The sequence below is a fragment of the Meles meles genome, chromosome 6 (genome assembly GCF_922984935.1).
Source record: "Meles meles chromosome 6, mMelMel3.1 paternal haplotype, whole genome shotgun sequence".
NCBI classification, from domain to species: Eukaryota; Metazoa; Chordata; class Mammalia; order Carnivora; family Mustelidae; genus Meles; species Meles meles.
The window spans coordinates 75190592-75213743 of NC_060071.1; the positions used below are offsets into that span (position 1 = coordinate 75190592).

The 23152-nt window shown below is 38.4% G+C and overlaps 1 protein-coding gene across 5 annotated transcripts in view; it reads right to left on the reverse strand.

Annotated features, from left to right (window-relative positions):
• The window catches only part of FAM214A (family with sequence similarity 214 member A), a 94917-nt gene extending 72008 nt beyond the window's left edge, over window positions 1-22909 (reverse strand). For 3 of the 5 annotated variants that reach the window (XR_006818658.1, XM_046008035.1, XM_046008034.1), the window contains exons 1-2: window positions 22570-22909; window positions 21530-21644 (exon numbers count right to left, since the gene is read on the reverse strand). Coding sequence is in view for 4 of the 5 variants with exons in the window: in XM_046008035.1 (XP_045863991.1) it covers window positions 21530-21644; window positions 22570-22707 (253 nt within the window). In the remaining variant the exon portion in view is untranslated. Of the gene's footprint in view, window positions 1-21529; window positions 21645-21969 lie in introns of all 5 variants that reach the window. The other 2 variants (XM_046008036.1, XM_046008037.1) reach the window with 2 other exon arrangements.
• Between the last annotated feature and the right edge of the window lie 243 nt (window positions 22910-23152).

The following is a 23152-nucleotide window of genomic DNA, read 5'->3' on the forward strand; positions in this document are numbered from 1 at the left end:
AAGTATCATTATCTGCACTGTTCAAATAACAAAATCAGCTCTAAAAATTTATTTACTCAAGTCATACACCTAGAAGTGAAAGGAAATAAAATTTTTTAAATTTTTTGATGAATAAATTTATAATTCAAAATTTATCTCTTCTGTCAAAAAAGAAAAATAATATACAATCCCTAAATTATTTTGGAATATTTCCTTTCAGTTACAATCCTCAAACTTCTAAATTAAAGGCTAATGACAGCCTCTATCTATAATATGATTAATATACAAAGAGAACTTATAAAAATTAAATTTAGCCAGGAGTGCCTGGTGGATCAGCCAGTAAGTGACCAAATATCGATTTCAGCCCCGGTCATGATCTCAGGGTCATGAGACTGAGTCTTGCATCGGGCTCTGTGATGAGTGTGGAACTCGGTTAAGATTCTTTCCCTCTCCCTCTGTGCCCCCCCTTAAAAAAATTAAATTTAGTCAGGAACATGTAACTATAGATGAATAAAATGCACACGAGACATGCCACCTTAAAAAGTAAAATCCAACAAAGAGATTAAGTGAAATGTTTCTTCTGTGTTGCCAGTTTTCCAAAAAATTTCATAATGGCACTTTACTTAATTCTGAAGAATGCTTGCTTTTCCCTGCTTTTATCTTGGTACACAAAGCTATAAATGGGTATGCTATAAAAGAATGGCATGTTATCTACTTCGTAGGTCTCAACAGCCTACAAGTTAAAAATCTGAATAATATGAAATTCTATATTAAATCCCAGGTTCTCAATCCTCAATCTCCAACCATGAAAAGCCCCTTTTCCCCCTACAACTCACATAGCATGGTCAAAATTGTGCTCTCCAAATGGACAGCTCAAGAAAGATAAACTTATATTATCCTCATATAAGGAAATAAATTAAAAAGGAGCTCTTCCATGAGTTTTTTTAAACCACATATTCTAAATATAAAGTGGAAAATCTCAAATATCAACTGTTTTAGATCAGCTGTGCCCTCCATTAACAGAAATAACTGGAAACTATCTACTTTTAACCATGAGATAACCATGCTAATTTGGATACTTTCTTTTCTTTTTTTTTTTTTTTTTTAAAGATTTTATTTATTTATTTGACAGACAGAGAGATCACAAGTAGGCAGAGAGGCAGGCAGAGAGAGAGGAGGAAGCAGGCTCCCTGCAGAGCAGAGAGCCCGATGCAGGACTCGATCCCAGAACCCTGAGATCATGACCTGAGCCGAAGGCAGCGGCTTAATCCACTGAGCCACCCAGGCGCCCCTAATTTGGATGCTTTCTAAGCAAAAAGATACACTGCTACTAGAAAAGAGAAGAGAAAAAAAAAAAAAAGAACGCTTTACAGGTAATGATGTACTAGCTTCTATGTAGGTAGGCCCACGGCCCAGGCCTGGTGTCAGTCTCTTTATATACCTATGTCCTCTGCCCCTGTAGGAGTTACCATTCCCAAAGATGAGGAACCTGGCTTGTTACTTGACCAAGTAGAGTAGAACCAAATGGGAAAAGCCAGGATTCAAGTTTTGGTCTTCCTGAATCTAACATGCATGCACTTAACCAATGCTACCCTTCCCTTACAACTCCTTTTTTTAAAAATATTTTATTTATTTATTTGACAGAGAGAGATCACAAGTAGATAGAGAGGCAGGCAGAGAGAGAGAGAGAGAGGGAAGCAGGCTCTCTGCTGAGCAGAGAGCCTGATGCGGGACTCGATCCCAGGACCCCGAGATCATGACCTGAGCTGAAGGCAGCGGCCCAACCCACTGAGCCACCCAGGCGCCCCACAACTCCTTTTTAATATACATTTCCATAAGGCAAATATGGCATCATACAAGAATAAAGTTTAATTATAGAAATCTCAACATTTTCCATTTATTACTCATTCAATAAGCACGATTACAGCTCCATTATACCTCAGATCTGTCACTGATACTGTAATCACAGGATGGGAAAACAGGATTTGACTGCTAAACAGGGAGCCAGGCCATAGTAATAGAGTGATCATTACATGAAGACACAGAAGATTCAGTCTGTAAAACTTAACTACCTCATATTCATAGATCACATACATAATCCGGAGAAAGTAAAAGAAGTGGAAAAGAACATGGACCAGGAGCCACAGATCTGGGCTCTAGTGTAAACTCCACCTTTAATCAACTTTATAATCTCAAGTACTTCTCCAAAAATTGCTCATTTCTAAGTCAGGAATCCCTTTTTCTTTTCTTTTTTGCCTGTAATGTTGGTTTGTTGTTAGAACCACATAGGATAGGATAAAATTATTTTGAAAACAGCGATGTTCCACACAAATAGAATATCATCACCTTCTGTGGTCTCCTAGGGGATAGCAATGTAAACATGTTTGCACAAAAAAATCACCCTCATTACTAGAATGATCCTTTAAAGCAGCAAGACAAAACAGAGGAGAGTCGTAGTCTAGGAGTCAAGATCTCTCTACTTAACAAACTGTGCTATCAAATTATTTAACCTGAGTCTATTTCTTTACCTGTAAAGTGGGGAATAATAATTTCTCTAAGAGTTATAAATCACCTAGCCCAGGACTTGGCTCTTAAGCAACTGAAGTCTCCTCTTTTCCTTTGCAAACATCACTTCTATAGGATATTAGTTAGTAAAGGGCAAATGTCCACACACACACACACACACACACACACACACACCCCAATAAGGGGCAATTACTATTAATAATAACAAAGATAAAATTTAAATTTTCACTACTAAATCTTTATGACATTGATATATATATATCACACATATATGTGTATATATATATATACACACACACATCTATATATATTTTTAATTCCGATAGCTTTTAGGCCTTTTATTTATTTTTTAAGATTTTTATTTATTTATTTGACAGACAGAGATCACAAGTAGGCAGAGAGGCAGGCAGAGAGAGAGGAGGAAACAGGCTCCCCGCCAAGCAGAGAGCCCAACGTGGGGCTCGATCCCAGGACCCTGGGATCATAACCTGAGTCAAAGGCAGAGGCTTTAACCCACTGAGCCACCCAGGCGCCCCTGACATAAAGTTTCTTAAATAATGTCACATTTAACAACACATTTCACAGTTCAATAACAAATTTGCAATAAAGACTAAAGAATAGGGTGTCTGGGTGGCTCTGATGGGTTGGGCGGCTGCCTTCAGCTCAGGTCATGATCCTGAAGTCCCGGGATCAAATCCCACAATGGGCTCCCAGCTCTGTGGGGAGTCTGCTTCTCCCTGACCTTCTCCCCTCTCATGCTCTCTCTCACTGTCTCTTTCTCAATAAATAAGTAAATAAATAAAAATCTTAAAAAAAAAAAGACTAAATAATAGCTAGAATTTAACATTGTTAACAGTTTTGGAAATTAAGAAATTTGTGGTTTTTCTCATTAGATCACTTTTTTTGGTTTAAAGATTTTATTTATTTATTTGACAGAGAGAGACAATGAGAGAGGGAACAGAAGCAGGGAGAGAGGCAGAGGCAGAGGGAGAAGCAGGTTCCCTGCTGAGCAGGGAGACCAATGTGGGACTCAATCCCAAGACTTTGGGATCATGACCTGAGCCAAAAGGCAGATCTTAATGACTGAGCCACCCAGGTGCCCTCATTAGATCACTTTTTATTCAAAAACAAAATGTTATACTGTTAGGTCAGTACTGGGATAAATTAAGCCATAATTAGTTACATTAAGCCATAATAAGTTACTCACACAGAGATTCCCAGCCATCACTGTTGCTGAAATGATTACCCAGTGATCTGTATTCATTATGAAATGGTACAAGTAAGTGGCCAAACAACAATCCAACATTACTGTGTTTTTAAGAGCTAAAACATTTCTTAAAATTAAAATATTCAAAAGTACCTAAGAGACTTAATTGGGTTTTTCATCCTTCAAAAGATTTGGGGTTATGATGACCTAGATTAGCTCTAGGAGCAGAGCCTTGTTTACAAAATCTCAGATCTTGGAGAGAAGAAAATGTTCTAGCCTGTTTTTTGGCATCATTCATACTACATTGTTTAAAATGAGCTAGAACAGGGGTTATTTATAATCTAAGCTACTGGACAAACACTTCATCTAATAATATCTTGTAGACACACTAGTCAGACTTACTAAGTATCAAGATCAGGTTTAAGAATTCATTTTAATATCCTATAGCATCATTATTACCTAAAGTATGTGCCAAGATGCACACGGGTTGTTCTTTACCTATATCCATACTTCTTTAAAGACAAGTTCTAGGATGTGTTAATCATCTGCTATCATATTATAAAGAATGGTATGTTTGATTCAGTCTTAAAATCTAGAGCCATCACAATTTTTTTTATTCTGTTAATAACAATATTTTACTGAAAATATTTCCATGGAAATTAGTGTATCTTTCTTACACTCATTTGTCCCTTTGACAATCTAACTTTGTGAAATAAGAATATTTTGTAGATGAAGAAACTGAACCATAAAGATTAAGGTGGCTGGTGGATTACCTAGCTGAATCACCTAGCCCAGGTTTAATTCCAAGTTCTATGTTGGTTTTTTTTCCCACAACTACCTATCACCAGTACCTATCACTGAGTAGAGAACCTCTACTAATTACGCCAGTAGTCATACAAATGAGATTCTGCATTTTAAATTTTGGAGAATATTAGCAGAAAGCTGGTTAAGTGAAACAGCTATAACAGAATTAAATAAACCTCATAGCTTTAAGAGAGCTCAATAGCTTTAAGAGAGCCTGAATTGTTAAGTCCCCAAAATACTAATACTCTATTTGCTTGCATTTTTTAAAATTCATATAGTCTTATTTTCATATTTCATATAGTCTTGTTTCCAAATATGACTAAACACTCTGGCTACCTATAACACCTCAAATGCTAACATACCGGAAACTGAACTAATTTTCCTCTGAATAGGATTCACCATTATTATTGCTCCCAATTCCCTAAGCTTTCAAACTTTGGAGACAATCAAAATAGCCATTAATTATGTGCTTTTTAAGTGCCTGACACAACCATTTTATTCAGGTTGTTATTCCATTATAACAAAATCAGGTTATGCCATTATAACAAACCTACAAAATGAATATTTTTATTACCTCAGTTTCAACCAATGAGGAAACTAAAGCTCAGAGAAGTTAGGTAATTTGATCAAGGTTACTACACATGGTAGGTGACAAAACCAGAACTTGAATCCAGGTCTTTCTAGTTACTTCCAAGTGCTAAAACAATCTGTAGATTTAAATGTGCTATCAAATTAATTTAAGGGATTGGAAATATCACTTTCTTTTTAAGTAAAATAGGAAAAATGAAAAGATAAATTACCACTGCAGAGCAAGATTAGTAATGACTTATGTTTGAGGGGACAGTGTTGGGATGGAGCAATGTCATTGTTTTTGTAATTGTGGGCTGACAAATTTTAAAGCCAATGCTCTATGTGATACTGTCTCTCAATTACCACCATTCGCTGCCATGTTCCCAAACAGGTATTTGGTTGAACCTTATCACATTCACCAACACGGACTTTGAAAGCATATATTAAAGGCTGATGTTAAGTTTTATTTTACTAAATAGAGTTTAAAAAAGCAGCAGTTGCTGGAGATTTACAACCAAAATTCATATACCACCTCACATGCTGCCACAACCATAAACCCTTATTTACCAGGAGTGACACTACATTACTAGAGACACAAAGGTTGATCTTAAAAACACAGAATGTACAAATTCTGTAACTTACTGCATATACTTTTTTGTGGAGAGGGAGACAGTTGTTTTCTTTTTCCTCATTTAAATGCTATAGTCAATCAGTCAAAGTTGTTCATTTGCAACATTATTTTAGTTTATACAATGATGTCACCGAGGAACTGGCGGAGAATACTTATCACTGACTGCCCTCAAAAGTTTCTAACCTTTCAGACCAGGAAGATTTTAGTGGCATTGCCTAGAGGGCAAAATCAATAAGGCCTCATGAACTGAGCACCTCAACTGAAACTTCCAATTACTGAGAAATAAATTTCCATTCCTCATTCTCCAACACACGCACGTGTGCGCACGCACACACACCTGTATTCAAACCAAACATATTTTAGATTACTACAAATAGAAGAGGGTGGTGGAATGCAGGAGTTCTACAGATCTGTGCAGGCCATCTGATACACTCTTCCTCTAGGCCACTTCCCCTACTCCCCACCTGAGCCATTTTCAACACAGTACAGGGTAACCTTCCAGTCTCGATTTGTCTGTTGGACTCAGAAAAAAAGTCCGAAAAGACCACAGGTTCCAGAGGCCATGTTAGTTCTTGCTCATCATTGCATTTCCAGCACTGAACATCATGAAGATTTGTTTCAGAGAACAAAGGGAAAGGGATCCAAATATCTAAAGTTTTATAATATTTAACAGTAAATTCTAAAAATGGGAAGTTACTGTACAGATGCATTAAGTAATTGCTAATATCACAGAAGGCATTGTTCATAAGAATTTTTTTTAAAGATTTTATTTATTTGACAGATAGAGATCACAAATAGGCAGAGACGCAGGCAGAGAGGAGGAGAGAGGGGAGAGCAGGCTCTCCGCCGAGCAGAGAGCCCGATGCAGGGCTTGATCCCAGGACCCTGAGATCGTGACCTGAGCCGAAGGCAGAGGCTTAACCCACTGAGCCACTCAGGCGCCCCGTTCATAAGATTTCAGATGACAACTTTTGTTGTCAAAAACAACATTTTGTCAAAATAGGTGCATTTTGGTAAAAACACCTTAGAAATCAACCATTTCTGAAACAAAGTCCAAGTGTTTTGTACTAAATCAAAGCAAGCATTCCATGTTGTCAATCCCCTGACTTCTATTAAGAGTCCACAGAAATTATAAAATATTATATGCAATATCCTACAGAACACAGCTGGGGCAAATTGTCTTCCTGAAGCTATACTTAAGCTATTTTAATACAGAATGAAATGAGTTATAGAGTGTGCTAGTAGGACAGCAAAATGGCTAATAATTAGGGTGACCATAAAATTCTTTGTCTAAACAATGACACATTTAGAGTGAAGGAAGACAATCCTGAAATAGGATTGGACAGAGGTAACAGATGTAAATCAGGACCATCCCAGGTAGTATTTCCATCCCATCCCCCCAACAAAATCTGAACTTCGTGGTACAGTTAAATAGAGATATAAAATGGCTAACTCAAATTATTTTAATTTTTTTAAATGAGAATTTTCTTACTCCACGCAGCTCACTGATGTAAGTAAAAAAATTTATATATTTGAAATAATTTATAACTGTGTATCAGCTTTTCAAATGCTCTTTTAAAAAAGCTAACCATGTACAATTCATTACATCCTAGCATACTTCTATCTGAAAGGACAAAGAAAGATCAAGTCCTCACCCACAAGGCACTGATGGTGATTAAGCATGTATAGGCAGTTAAACATTTTTTCAAGTGTCTGATAAATGGCAACTCCATACTAACCACTACCACAGGTGTGAGGGAATTAGTCAGATGTGTCCCAAATTCCTGGAAAACAAATCTTCTAGGAAGGAGATAATTTAATGTGAGCAAAGGAAGGAAATACAAATTATGGTGTATGTTCTGTTCTTGCAGATCCTAATGCATGCCCACTCTTTCTAAATTCAAGACCCTTGCACATACCACTCCCTTAGCCTGGAATGTTCTTCCCCTCAGGACTTATATAGTTGACTCCTTCACATCCTTGCCTTACTTTCTCAGAGAGGCCTTACCTAATCATCCTAACCAAAGGTGCTTTACCCTGGCCTCAGTCAGTCAATCTCTTAGCCTTTGTAGTTTCTTTTCAGAACACTTACAAGATGTACCTATTGGGGCGCTTGGGGGGCTCAGTGGGTTAAGCAACCAACTTGGTTTTGGCTCAGGTCATTGATCTCAGGGTCATGAGACCAAGCCCTGTGTTGAGCTTTGCACTCTGTGTGAGTCTGGTTGATTCTCTCTCCCCTCACAAAATAAATATATCTTTTTTTTTTTTAAATGAGTATGTACTTAGCTTGTTGAAGAAATGTTACTGTATTTCTAGGTAACACTTTATTTCTTCAGAATCAAATACTATTCTAAGCACTTTACCTGGATTACCTCATTTAATCATTACAACAGACCTTTTAGTACTATAACTAGCCCTGTTTTTCATATGTCAAAATTAAAGGGTTTTCTCTATATTTTTAAATAAGCTTATGCTGCTAATTCTTATTTTTTTTAAAGATTTTATTTATTTATTTGACAGACAGAGATCACAGGTAGACAGAGAGGCAGGCAGAGGTTGGGGGGGGGGCGGCGGTGTGCAGGTAAGCAGGCTCCCCGCCAAGCAAAGAGCCTGACGCGGGGGCTGGATCCCAGGACTCTGGGATCATGACCTGAGCCGAAGGCAGAGGCTTTAACCCACTGAGCCACCCAGGCGCCCCTATGCTGCTAATTCTTGATTTTTAAATTTCACATTATCTAGTTTCAAATTTCATTATATTGTTTTTCTTTTGAGCATCCTGCTTCAAGGATGAAATATGCCTTTCACTTCAAGTCTATTACCATTTGACTTTCTTCTGAAAGTAGGTATATTTTATTTGGAGAATGATGTTAAGATAGAATCACCTAGCCTGTGTTTCTTCCAAGTTCCTTGAGGAAGGCTGATTGATCATTATGTCATTTCTGCTGCAGAACTTAGAGGCAGCTAAGCTCTTGCTAGAAGTACAGACACACTAGATGGGCTAGCAAGAAATCTGAGTTTTACTTTCATCATTAGACAGGTTACTTCTTTTTCTCTGGGTCTTGTTTTCCTAACTATAAAATGAAAGAGACTCACACTTTCTAATGACCTTTCCAACTCTGATTTCAAGCAATAGCATGATTTCCAAAGTAATTTCAGAGAAACAAAAGGATTTTAGTGTCCTGAGCTTTTGGTAATGGAATTTAATCTGTACCACTATGTAACCAGAGGGTGTTTTTTTCCCCATTGTTAGCTATTCAGAGTTCCCTGGCAAGTTTTCTGCAACACAAGCTACAAGAAAAAACACAGGTCAGGGTTGTTATATGCTAGACTGTAGAAATAGGCCTCAAGGACCAGCAGTTAATTGACACAATTACTAAGATTTGAATACACTGCCTCAAAAGCATATGGATATTCCTTATCCCAACTTCTGAATGAGTATTCCAACTTAAGAACACATATTTCAGACCATTTTTAAGGAGCTATGAATAAGAGGATCTAAGATTTCCTGCTTTGTGTTCTTTCTACCATAATACACTGAATAAATCCCTCCTATAGCCAAAAAATTTTTTTCTTGAAGCTTTGGTGTGAAATGTTTCTTTGCAGGGAGGAGACATGTCCATTCCCTCCTAACACAGGTAGGAAAGCTTATTCAGTTCTTGGTCGGGGAGGATCTCCTTACTCCCATAGCTCACATGTGGTTAGAAGATGCAAAGGCCTCTACTCCCAGAGTTTATGATATTTCTGCCAGAATATGTCTGAGAAAAATTTCCAATTTTATCCTGTTTTTTTCTCCTAGTTCTTATAATATACAGCTGCTTTAATAGTACAGTTTAACTATTCTGACAAAAGAGTATCAAAAAACAATAGCTATGGCATTGTCAATATTGTATACATGTTAACATTGCCAAGAATTTTCATAGAAGGGAACAATAATCCCTCATAATTATAATGAATGGTGGCAAAGGGGGAAAAATGGACAAGAAGAAAGATCAGCCAACATTAGAGATGAGTGGTAATTTTTAAAACATAGGTCATAATGTAATTTTGAGAGCTAAAAACTGATTTTAAGACTGCCATATATTCAATAATAATTCCTTGCTGGTTTACAATGAAATTAAATAATAGAAATCTACTGTCAAGGGCACCTGGCTGGCTCAGAGAAGCATGTGACTCTTGATGTCAGGGTTGTGAGTTCAAGCCCCACATGGGGTGTAGAGATTAAATAAATTAAAAAAATATATATATATATATAAAATGCCAAATTGTTCTTCCAAAAAGTTCTCTTTAATCAGACCAAACTACTTAACAGTGCCTCACTATCAAGTGACTGAAACTCAAATCTCTTATTGTGACATTCAAAACCCTAACTTTCCTCATTCCTAAGTAACTCCTACAATTCATCTTAGTCTACCTGGTACCCCTTGAACATCTTAATTGCTCAGATTGTTATTTCTTCCAGTCCTCCCTGTTTCAACCTCTGTAAACTTCTACCTATCCCAAACATACCCATCGTTTAAATCTCAATAGAGATGTTGTCTCAGACAAAGAGTCTGTGCAATGAAATTAATCACCCAGCTGAAATTATTTCCTACAAACTCTCATGGTAGACATTTTCACCATTTATTCAGTTATCAAATTCTTATATTTGTGCAGTTATTTCATTTGATCCTCTAATAACTTTGAGAAGTGGGCATAAATATTTCCATTTAGAAACAAAAACTGGGGGCGCCTGGGTGGCTCAGTGGGTTAAGCCTCTGCCTTCGGCTCAGGTCATGATCTCAGGGTCCTGGGATCGAGTCCCGCATCTGGCTCTCTGCTCTGCAGGGAGCCTTCTGCCTGCCTCTCTGCCTGCCTCTCTGCCTACTTGTGATCTCTGTCTGTTAAATAAATAAAATCTTAAAAAAAAAAAAAAAGAAAAGAAACAAAAACTGAGGGGCACCTGGGTGGCTCAGTCAGTTGGGTGTCTGCCTTCAGCTTGGATCATGATCCTAGGGTCCTGGGATCGGGCCCTGTGCTGGGCTCCCTTCTCAGCAGAAGCCTGCTTCTCCCTCTCCTCCCCACTTGTGCTCTCTTGTTATCTCTGTCACTCTCTGTCTCTCAAATAAATAAAGCCTTTAAACAAAAACTGATAAAAGAGAGTTAATTCTTAGGGTTATAAAACTAACAAATCACAGGGAAAAATGCGTAAAATTTTCAAGTAATAATGAATTCTATGGTATATTACAAAGATACTAAAATTCATGCAAACATTCATTTAATAATAAAAATTTATTGAGCAGCTACTAAATGTCAGGCATCAGTCCACATATCAGGAAACACGGCAGTGAACAAATATCACTAAGTCCCTGCCCTTATGAAGCTTACATTCCTATTGGGGAGAAAAACAAAAAAAGTAAATAAATAAATATAGAACATCAGGTCAAGCAGTGATAAGGACTATGAAGAAAAGTAATGCAATGTAAAGAGAAAATAAAAGAGCTGTACTTTTCATAGGATGGTCAGGAAGGCTTCTTTGAGGAGGTGACAACTAAGCACAAAGTCAAATGAAGGACAGGGTCATGAGACATGTACTCCAGAAGCAGACAGCAAATGTTAAGGCCCCATGTCTTTGTGCTTGTGGTGACTGAAGAAGATGATTAATGTGCCAAGAGTGCAGGGATCTTAGAATACTAAAAAAATGAGGTCAGAGAGGTAACCTGAGGCTTTAGAATGAAAAACATAATTTTTCTCAATTCAAATAAAATTCTTCTCAATCAAAAAAAAATCCTGGAATTTCATAAATACTCATTATACTCTTAAACCATTTAGTACAAAGAATGTTTCTTTTAAAGGTAAATAAAATAAGGAAAAACCTGCAAATATCTTAATTGTCCTATATATGTGACCTAATTTTTTCCCCCAAACACCAATACTTTTACTCACTTCTACCTTTACATACTCTTTTTTTTTTTTTAGATTTTATTTATTTATTTGACAGACAGAGATCACAAGTAGGCAGAGAGACAGGCAGGGTGGTGGGGAGAAGCAGGCTCCCTGCTGAGCAGAGAGCCCGATGAGGGGCTCAATCCCAGAACCCTGGGACCATGACCCGAGCCGAAGGCACTGAGCCACCCAGGCACCCCTACCCTTACATATTCTTAAAGTACAGTCCAAAACCTTCCTAAATGTTGTTCAATATCAGGGTCTAACTCCTTTTCTGTAACAGGAAGCAATTTACTTCCTTAAAAGGCAACATGCCTAAAGACAATATTGGGACAACTTGGGAAATATGAATACAAACTGTGTATCAGATATTAGCATTGTGCCACTGTTTGATTCCTTGAGTATGACAAATGCATTGCAAGTATGTAGGAGAATGTTCTTACTTTTAGGAGGTACATGCAGTGGTGTGACGGTAAATGTTTAACAGCTGGTCTGGAGCGGGGAAAAAACCTGGTTTACAGCTTTACCAATTTCCATGTTGTAAATCACCACTGTTAAGTATTACAAGCAACTAATTTGATACAGAAATGAGAAGAAATGTACTCAATCAGCTTTCTCATCCTGATACCAGTCAGTTCCATGTTGAAGTGTCATGTCTACAACTTACTCTCAAGTTGTAAAAACAAAAAATAAAAATGAAACCCCCCTCCTTTGTCTACCTAATTTACCCACCTATCTATTTTGAGATAAAACAAAAGTGGTAAAGATGTTCCAATTAACCAATGAAAAGGATTTAATTGTGTGATTCAACTTTTCTGTGGGTTAAATTTTTTAAAAATTAGATATAAACTAAATTATAGAGCAAGCAATGTAAGAAGTTTAAGGAACTTCTCCTATAGCTAATTCTTTTGTAGAACGATCAAATCAGAACTTTGTGCATCAATATCCTTTCATCAAGTACACCAAATATGATATGGAGTTTTAACCTAAAGTTATTTTTAAGAACACCATCTCTAGGGCGCCTGGGTGGCTCAGTGGGTTAAAGCCTCTGCCTTCGGCTCCGGTCATGATCCCAGGGTCATGGGATCGAGCCCCCCATCGGGCTCTCTGCTCAGCAGGGAGCCTGCTTCCCTTCCTCTCTCTCTGGTTGCCTCTCTGCCTACGTGTGGTTTCTGTCTGTCAAATAAATGAATAAAATCTTAAAAAAAAAAAAGAACACCATCTCTTATGGAGGGCACTTGTCATGATGGGCACTGGATGTTATACTATAAGTGATAAATCACTAAATTCTATTTCTGAAACCGATTATTATACTACATACTGGAATTTAAATAAAAATTTGGGTGAAAAAAGCAATTTGCCAATATTATGTGACAAAATTACGTATTTTTACTATTATAAATTTAGATAGAAATAACACACTAGAGGGGTACCTGGGTGGCTCAGTTGATAAGTGTCTGACTCTTAATTCTGGCTCAGGTCATAATCTCTCTCCCTGTACCCCTACCCCTGCTCATGCTTTTTCACTCTCTCTCTCAAAAAAAAAAGAAAGAAAGAGAAATATACCACTTTACAAAAGAAAATGGCTAATTTTGTAGATGAAAGGATAAGTTTTATAAATGGCCTGATTTCAGATACTGATAACAAATTTTAATTCCATTCAAGAATATCTAAGTTTGGTAAGTAGGAAAATAAAAAAAATGGGAACTTCATATTAATTTAGAATGTGAATCCCCAATGATAAATTAGTTATGCTCCCAAAGGGATAAGTTGTTGTTTTTTTTTTTAAAGATTTATATTTATTTTAGAGAGAGACAGAGCATACAAGTGGGGCAAGGGGTAGGAGAGAAAGATAAGCAGACTCTGACTAAGTCTGGAGCCCAAAGTGGGGCTCAACCCCAGGACCCTGAGATCATGACCTGGGCCAAAATCAAAGACTTGGATGCCTGACTAAGTCACCCAAGTGCCCCTCAAAGGGATTTAAGTTTAAGTCCAAATAGTGGTCATACTTGGAGTAAATATTACTTATTAATAGTGTGAATTATGACTAGATTCCCAGGCTAGGCTACCGAAGTTTTTTAACCTACAATGACCATTACTTGCAGCAACATGAAAGAAGTCTGAATTCAAAGTAGAAGGGCCATACTCCAAGCACTAAATCAATCCTGGGTAATATTCTAAAATGAAGAAAACAGCAATTTGGGGCACCATCTCACCACTCTAATATTTTCAACATCCCTCCAGTGTCCACCTCTGCTTCAATCTCTTTACCCTAATGCTTGCTCTAAATGTTCACTATGGTGTATTATCACCTAGAAATAGTTGGTGATATTAATAATGTAATAATGTAATATTCCAATTACATTTCAGTAAGGAGATAGTACGTTTAAAAATAGTAAAAATCAGGCACAATGTGGATGGATGTTTAGGCTGACTGTCCCCAAGTAAGATGCAGTTAGCTGCACTTAGGAGACCTGGCCCTATCTACACAAATGATTATGCCTGCTGGGTAAACTAGTCAACATACACAGCACTTCATGGCTTATAAAGTTCTTTGATACACCTCTACCTGAAGCTCAGAAGCAACACTTTGGGCCCAGTACATTTTACAGAAAACAGGTCTGGGACTTGACCCAAGTCATGGAACTAAGTGATAGAATGGGTCCTGAATCTGAACTCTAAATCCTTTGAGTCTTTTTCCTATTAACCCACCCTACCTTTTGTACTCATAAATCTGAAGTTCTTCAACCAATTTAACCTCTCTCCCTAGAGAAATAGCCAACAGGAACAAATTCTGCATTCTGGGTAGATGGCAGAGAGCTTGCAGCAAACGTTTGTGGGTGGATCATTTGTTAATCAGATGTATACAAACAGGGACCACCTATACCAAATAGCTTTCACCTACTCCTTTATTATTTTACAACATGGTATTTTAGTTCAATGAGATTTAATCAGTTTTAAAATATAACCTTCCTTTAAGTTTATGAGCAAATGTATTTAAAATCTATTTTTTTAATTGTGCAAAAACTTGTGATACTAGCTTAATAGTCAATAATTCAAACAAATCCCTAAACTGGCAGAATTTCAGCAGGTGTGAGTACAACAATCAGTGATTGCTGACCTCTGCTTCTACTCCTATTTGCTCCACAAACATTGAGAAACACTAATCATTCATTCATTCAACAAATTTATGTTAAGCACCTCCTATGTACCTACACTGAATCTACCATATATAAAGGTATCTGCTAGGTGATGGGAATATAGCTGAACAAAAGACAAGGTTCTTGGCCTCAGGGAACTTAAAATCTACTTGCAGAGACAAACAATAAACATTACAAAATGTGTTCAATTCTATGAAGGAAATAAGACTGCTGAGACAGGGGCACCTGGGTGGCTCATTTGTTAAGCATCTGCCTTTGGCTCATTTCATGATCCCAGGGTTCTGGGAGCCCCACATGGGGCTCCCTGCTCGGTTGGAAGCCTGCTTCTCCCTCTCCCCTCCCCCTGCTTGTGTTCCTCTCTTTTTTTTTTTTTTTTTAAAGATTTATTTATTTATTTGACAGAGAGAGAGATCACAAGTAGGCAGAGAGGCAGGCAGAGAGAGGGGAAGGAAGCAGGCTCCCTGCTGAGCAGAGAGCCCGATGCAGGGCTAGATCCCAGGACCCTGAGATCATGACCTGAGCCGAAGGCAGCGGCTTAACCACTGGCCACCCAGGCGCCCCTTGTGTTCCTCTCTTGTTGTGTCTCTATCGAATAAATGAATAAAACCTTAAAAAAAAAAAAAAAAAAAAGACTGCGGAGATAGAACAAAGGACATCTAATTTAATAAATATAACAGTAGCTAACATTAATTGCACACTTCAGACAGGGCAGTCAGAGAAAGCCTCTATGAAAAATGACATTTAAGACAAGATCAAAAGGAGCCATCCATCTGATGCCTGGAGAGAAAGGCTTTTTAGGTAGAGGGAATACAGTCCATACGAGGCCCTGAATGATAATCAAAAACCTACAAGGTAGCCAGTGGGGCTGGGCATGGTGAACAAGGAGAAAAAAAAGCAAAAGTCCTTATTACTGGATGAATATCTTTCATATAAAAAGGAAACTATGAAAAAACTAAACTCAGATTATTGTTAAGTTTCATTACTATTACACATTGATTATTGTCTAATATTTTGATTTGGTACTGGCAGTTATCCTGTCTATCCTGTTTCAGTTTAATACAAAGTCTGATATAATGAAGGAAATATTCTGATTTTTCATCTATTTGAGCCAAGACAGAATTAACTATTGACCAACTGACTTTGGTTTACATACTGAAAAAGAAGTACTGTTTCCAGGGTCTGCAATTCTGCTTTTTCACTACAAAAAAAAAAAAAAAAAAAAAAAATCAATATTAAGTTAGAATTCTAAGTTTGATAGTGGTTTTTTTAATATCCTCAGCCTCAAATGGGGGGAAAACATTCCCATAACAAGATACAAAGTTGAGAAGACAAAAAAGTAAATAAAATTTTCTTCATTTTTTTCTATACTTGCTCACAATGTAGAATGCTCAGGTTCCACAGGTTCTTCACTTTCTGAAAAGGAAATCACCTTTTAAATCATGCTCCCTATATACACATTAGCCTCGTAAGTCTGCCTTCCAATTATCTTTTTTCTCATGCTTCAAAGAAATGACAGTGTTCCATCCACTGAATCATTTCCTTCTTACTAGCAAAAACAGACAGGGAATGTCTATGTCAAACCCGTTAGTGTCTAATTTCAGAAGTTATATCAAGTCAGCAATTGTTTCACAGCTACTGATGTGTCAGGATCAATCAGTATCAATAACAGTAACTTCCGACTTGAGATCACAGTGTGTATACAAAATATGTACAGTTGAATTAGCCCCTTTTTGTCCTCCCCATCTTTCTCTAAATAACTGAATTCTTAGAGTATGTCTCATAATAACAAAAGCAGTTCATATCTGAATGTTTACTACGTGCCAACTATAGTTCTCAGCACCTTAAATATATTTATTTAATCCTGAAAAGAACCCAAAGCAAGATATTATTACGTCCCCCATTGTAAAGATAAAAAAGGTGAGGTGGAGAAGTTTTCAAGGTTGCAGATCTATTTTGTGTTTTCCACAAGCCAGTTTGGTCCCAGTATCTTATATTTTTACACAACTCATTGCTACCCATCAGAGTGTTAGGAATATATACTGAGCCTGCTTCAAATCTGGGTGAAACCTCTTGTTAGCTATGTGACCCTACGTAACTTGCCAAATCTCTGTGACTCAGTTTCATTCATCTATAAAATGGAGATGACAAAAGCATCTACTTCCTTGAGCAACTGCGAAGACTACATGAATTGTACAGGTAAACTACTTCGAACAGTGCCTGAACATAGTATGCACAAGAGTTAGCTGTTATTATAACCACCACCACCTCCACCTGGGAATTTAATGTAAAGCTGTTTTACTTAATTGTGTCAACATTTCTTTTCCTCAGACATCTGTCATTTCTATTGTTTGATTTACACAGGATAACAATGATCTATTTTAAGTAAATAAGCAAGGCAACAAATTCCCCTGCTATTTTGTTCTTAGGTCTTACCAGTTCTTTCCTCCTATTTCACTTGCCTAGGAAGGAATTGCTTGAGGCTAATAGGGTTGCAGTACACCCTATGTAACTTCTTAAGCTGCTGTAATACTAAGGCTAAAGCCTAACTAAACTTGTATTATAATAGACAGGAGGAGGGGGAAGTCCTAGTTCATTAGGCTGCTTTAACAAAATACCATAAACTAAGTGGCTTATAAACAACAGAAACTTATTTCTCACAGTTCCAGAGGCTGGCAAATCCACAATCAAGCACCAGCTGGTTCAGAGTCTGATGAGAGCTCAAAGATGACATCTTTTCACCATAACTTCAGATGATGGAAGGGCTTTCTTGAACCACTTTTATAAGGGCACTAATGCCACTCATGAGGTCTCCATCCCATGACTCAATCACTTCTCAAAGGCTCCACCTCCTACCACCATCACTTTGTGGAGTTAGGATTTCAACACATGAATTTGGCAGTGAAGGGGGAAGAAACACAGTACTCCTCTCAGTTTTAACTTCAAAAAACATCTAATTGTTTGGTATTTTGTTTGTGGAACAGATTTTACACTAATAGTGTTTATTTAAGAATGATAAATGGCCTATAATATGCATTCGTATTTGAATTGAAACAGTATGTTTAAATTATTAATTTATTGATGATTTACTAGATTTTATAGGTCTTAGTCTTTTGTAATTGCTGATCACACAGCATTCTTAGAACTGTCTGGTGAAAACTGTTTCTAACCAAAGCATAAAGCATAAGTTAGACTTATTCCCATTATACACAGAACCCAAAAGTCTCAAGGATTAAATAATTAGATGAAGATTACCTCACTAACAGGTAATGAAACAAGGATACAAACGTAGGTCTGTTGTGCTAATGATAACATCAAAGACTCATCTTTGGCTGCATTGCCCATGTAATGTTATGTAACTACTTAGAAATTAAAAAATAATTTTTTTTAGGGAAGCCTGGGTGGCTCAGTCAGTTAAATATCTGACTCTTGATTTTAGCTCTGGTCATGATCTCAGGGTTGTGAGATCCAGCCCCAAATGGGGCTTGGTGCTGTACATGGAGCCTGTTTAATATTCTCTCTCCCTCTCTCTCTGCCCCCACCCCCGCCAAGAATTTTTTTTTTTTAAACCTCAGACTGTGGTAAAATACCATTAACTACTGTAAAATGTAGCTATTATCCTACTAACATCTTAGTTGTCTGAAAGTACAGTAGGAGCTCTAAGTGATTTTTGCTTAATCAATTAGCAAGATCCACCAATGCTTTTCATAGTCTGCATAAAGCAAACTGGCAGACAATAGGGAATAGGGTACTTTCCAGTTGTCTGCACATTTCTGTTTCTACTAGTTGAGTTGTATGTTTAACTAGAACTTGCTGTTTGTCCTCAAAAGTTGTTTATGTCACCCTATTTATAATAATTTACTTAAATATTATATAAACCCACGAAATGAGTGCAAAAAAGTTATTTCTGTGAAAACTGCTGAACGCTTTGGAAAGAACATATCTGATGAACATATATTCCTTCTTCCTCCAAAACAATTTCCGGTTGACTTCTGTGTACACAAGACACATATAAGATTCTACAAAACATTAACAAATAATTTAAAAATGTTTTTAAATGTAAAAGATACTGTCCTCAGATTGCTCTGCAAAGTCTTACTATATTTTTAAGAAATCAAAACTAGAAATCTCAGGTTGGGGGGGGAACTAGAAGTCTTAGGTGTATATTACTGGTGTGATTTTTACAAAAAAGACCAACTAGAAGGTTGGGGGGGGGGGTACTAGAAGTCTTAGGTGTATATTACTAGTGTGATTTTTACAAAAAAGATCAGATTAACTGAGAAACAGATCCCTTTTTGCCCTCCAAAAGAAGCTTGAGCATAGATAAATAGATGGGTGAAATAATTAAAGCTGTTATTTTTATGGTTCCTCACTTAAACAGACTTTTTTTAACTAGCCAACCAACTACTTATTTAGAAACTCTCTGAAGCGCAGCTGTATCCCACTAAGCAAATATCTGTCTCTCTCTACACCAGAATTCATGTACTTTACTCAGATTCTGAAAGAAATCTGAAGGGTTCTCCTATTTACTCTTATTTTATAGAGAACTCAGTGTTAAGTATGGTTACTGGGTTCTCTAGCCCAGAGACTAAAAGCAGTGAAATTAAAAGGAGGGAAGAATAAACATTTTAACAACAAAGACTGAAAATTTGAAAATCAGATTTTACCAACCCCCCCCCCACAAAACAAAAACAGAAACAAAAAAACCAGACTGAAGTAATTTAAGCTAGAGGTAAAACAAAACAAAACAAAACAACACCTCATAAATTTAAATCTATTGGGCATTTCTGGCCCTATTTTAGATGTCTGCCAACATATCATGATTATAATTGAAAATTCATTTTTGGCATTTAAAAAGTAAAGTTTTAATTATACAGAAAAATTCACACAGTTTCTTAGACACCAATGTAGAAAAAAAATGAAATTACTGTCATCTAGCTAAGTATTGCCCATCATTGTGCCTTTGCAACTGCAGGCCAAGAAATCAACTCAGTGGGTTGTAATAGCAAAATTTAAAAATAGAAAGTAGAACAGAAAATACAAGACCACACTCACATAGTGAAGGTAAGTATGCTTTGTGAAAAGCTTCTTTCTGTTTATCTATACTATTTTGCAAAATAAAAGATATTACTTTAAAAGATACTACTTTATGGGCCTAAAGATCCATACCATTATTATGAAATACAGTCTCAATATTAAAGTTGCAATTCTTTACATCATAATGCTAAAGAAAGCTATAATTTTAAAAAGAAAAAAAGTCACTGATTTGAGTCTTCATAAATGTATTTATTTTTCCTAGTTCAGTATGTATATGTGTGCATGTGTACATATACATATACTACATACTATGTAGTATACATACATATGTATATGCATATATACATATTATATACCATTGTGTGTGTATGTGTGTGTGTGAGTGTGTGTATGTATGTATAACATTGTGTTTGGTACTAGTTTGGGCTAAAATAGAGATGTGTGCAAATATTATTTTTTAAGCTGTTTACAACCTTAAAGCAAACTTTAACAACAACCAAAAATCCAAAACAAATAGTAACTTTGGTTTTATTTGCTTGTTTATTCTCACATGCGACTACTGATCTTTTTTCCAAAAGTCACCAATGTAATCTAAAAGTCTCACCTTGGCATTCTACACAAGCAACCTCCTTAGTAACAACACACTTGATAGTATTTCATGCATACATAGCCAATTTTAAGAAAGAGCCAAACACTTAAAACTAATTTAAACCACTAACTTAAGTATGGCTTTCTCCACTTCTTTCTAGTGTTTAAAAGACACTATTACCAAAGACATATTTTTAACTAGAATAGAAAAATCTTTCTTTTAATGCACTTTGAAAAACATATGGAAATAATTACCAATTTATTACGTATCTTTTTTAAAATGATCATTTAATTCATAGGAAGATAAATTAACATATCTAATTGTAAAGCCTCAACTCTTTGTCATTTAGTCCAGCTCCCTACCAAATACAATAATCCTCTTCCAACAATGTTACTTGGACTCAAACCCCCATACAACTGAAAAGCCTTCACTCCTAACTACTACTATATAATCTTCTCAACTTGGTCCCTGTCCTTAATCAAAAGAAGATTGATAAATTAGTTTTTAATTCCTTTGAAGTCCTTGAAAAACAGAGTATACATTATTCTCATAAATCCAGAAAATACAGGTTTAGTAAGGAAATGACCCATTTACTTATACAGATATTTAAATAAGGCCATGGAGTACTTTGCAAACTTTTAGAGTTTGCTGAAAGCACAAAAATCAGCTAATAAAAACAATAATCACAATAAAATCTGTCAACTCAACCTTAAATTTCCTCAATTTTTCAAATTCAGATTCTCAAGGTGAAAAAGTTTGTAAACTTTGAAGTTCAAGTTAGATTGACTTTATCTAAAAATGAGTAATGTAAATGTAAAATGATGCCAACTACTGTGGCAACAGATACAAATGCTGTTCCTGATAATCTCATTTTGATTTACACTAGAGTATCTCTTGAAACTTCTACTTTACACTTTTGAAGAATATAACCTCCCATCTAGACCCTAACTTTCTCTCCATATCCCTTCTCTATCTCACCAGCTGGAACCTGTAACAGAAACAAGTAGTCATATGTAATACACAAAGAATTGATCCTGCCACAAAATAGGTTAACATTTATAAAATGGGGCACAGAAAAAAAAAATCTACTTAAGTAAGTCATTTACCTCGGTCTGGCTTCATTTTCACATCCAATTTCCACCCAAGGTGCTGTGATACACTTGTGGGTTTCTTCAACAGGCTTGTCGCTGATTCTGTGGCTACTGCTCCGTTTTCAAAATGCTAAAAGGGACCAAAATAAAATTAATCTAGTCCTGCTCCGACAACCGGACCTTGCAAGAAACCTACTCTTTAACAGGCCTCTTCCTGGCACTAACTGCGGTGACAGCACCATCGGCTGCTCCGAAAAAAGCCAAACTCTGTGCACCGCCTCCCCCATCTCCTCGGGCCCCAGCACCCCTCTCCCCCGCCCGTGTGCTCTCCAGGCCAAAGTGTCCTTCCTTGACACAGCGTCTCTGAACCAAAGAAAGATCTATTTATAACCTGGAGGTACAGGCAAGGGGAGGGAAAAAAAAAAAAAAGGTTCAAGCAACACAAGCTAACTAACCCCTTTGAAAAAAAACGCCGCTGAGAACAGTGGCACCTCCGCAGTGGCTGGGAAGAAATCCTCGATCCTGGTGCCTGGGCGCCGCAAAGTCTTCAGGACCCCCTAGCGCCTCCCCCGGAGCTCCGCCCGCCCCGCAGGGCCTCACCTGTGTAATTACCCTCTGGCTAGCCTTCCTGCGGCCGCCGCGGCCAAGTTTACACAATAAAAGGGTCAGAAAGAAACGCGAGTCATCTCCTCGCGCCCAGCCCCCAGCCCCAAACGAACTCTACAGGGCTGTCCCGGGTCGCCCCCGACCAAGCCCCCGGCCCTATGAGGCCGGGCCTGAGGTCGGCCCCAGGAGGGGTGTTTACAGCTGGGCGCTCGCCCCTGCTCGGCGCAGCCTGCCCGGTGCGGGCCCCTTCCGTCCCCACACGGCCCCGGATTTCCTTCAGTCCCGCCGCACCGAGCGCAGCGCCGGCCCCTCTCCCCGCGGGAGAGTTGTTTTCATGGCTCCCTCCGCGGACCTCTGCTGACTAACTCGCTCTCCTCTCCCGTCCCAAACCCCCCTGCTGCTGGCACTTCTTTCCGCCGCTCGCCCAGCGGCTCACATCACACTCCCACCTCAGACCCCAGGCTCCGAGAGGCGCAGGGCCGGCGAAAGCCGAGTGTGGCGCGCAGCGGCCCCCCGGGATGCGTCAGAGGACCATGGGGGCCCGAGAGCACAAGCCCGACGCGGCTCCCCGGCGCCCCTGTGGCCATCCACCCCCGCCTCAGCCGCCGCCTCACTCCGCTCCCAGCTCTCAGCCCGTCCCCCTGCCCGACGCGCACCCGAGCCCCGCGGCCCCCGGGCTTCGCCCGCCCGTCGCCCCGGCCGGCCCGCTCGCCCCGCGCCTCTGCCAGCTCCTCGCCCGCCCGCTGTCTCTAGCTCTGGCGCCCCAGCTCCCGAGCCCCCTCGCTCGCCCAGTTCTTTCTCTGCTGTTTGCCCTGTCAAAACACTGCCTGGGTCACGTGTCCCAACAACAGCCAACCCACCGCTCGTCACTTCCTCCCCGGCGGCCTCCGCGGCGAGCGCCTGGTTGTTATGGTAACACGCCGCACGCCCCGGGGCAGAAGCCCCGGGCCTGGGTTTCGGTGCAGGTGCCCAGCGGCTGCACGGGCGCGGGGGAGGGGGTGTGGGTGGGGGGTAATGGCAGCTGCGAGGGCC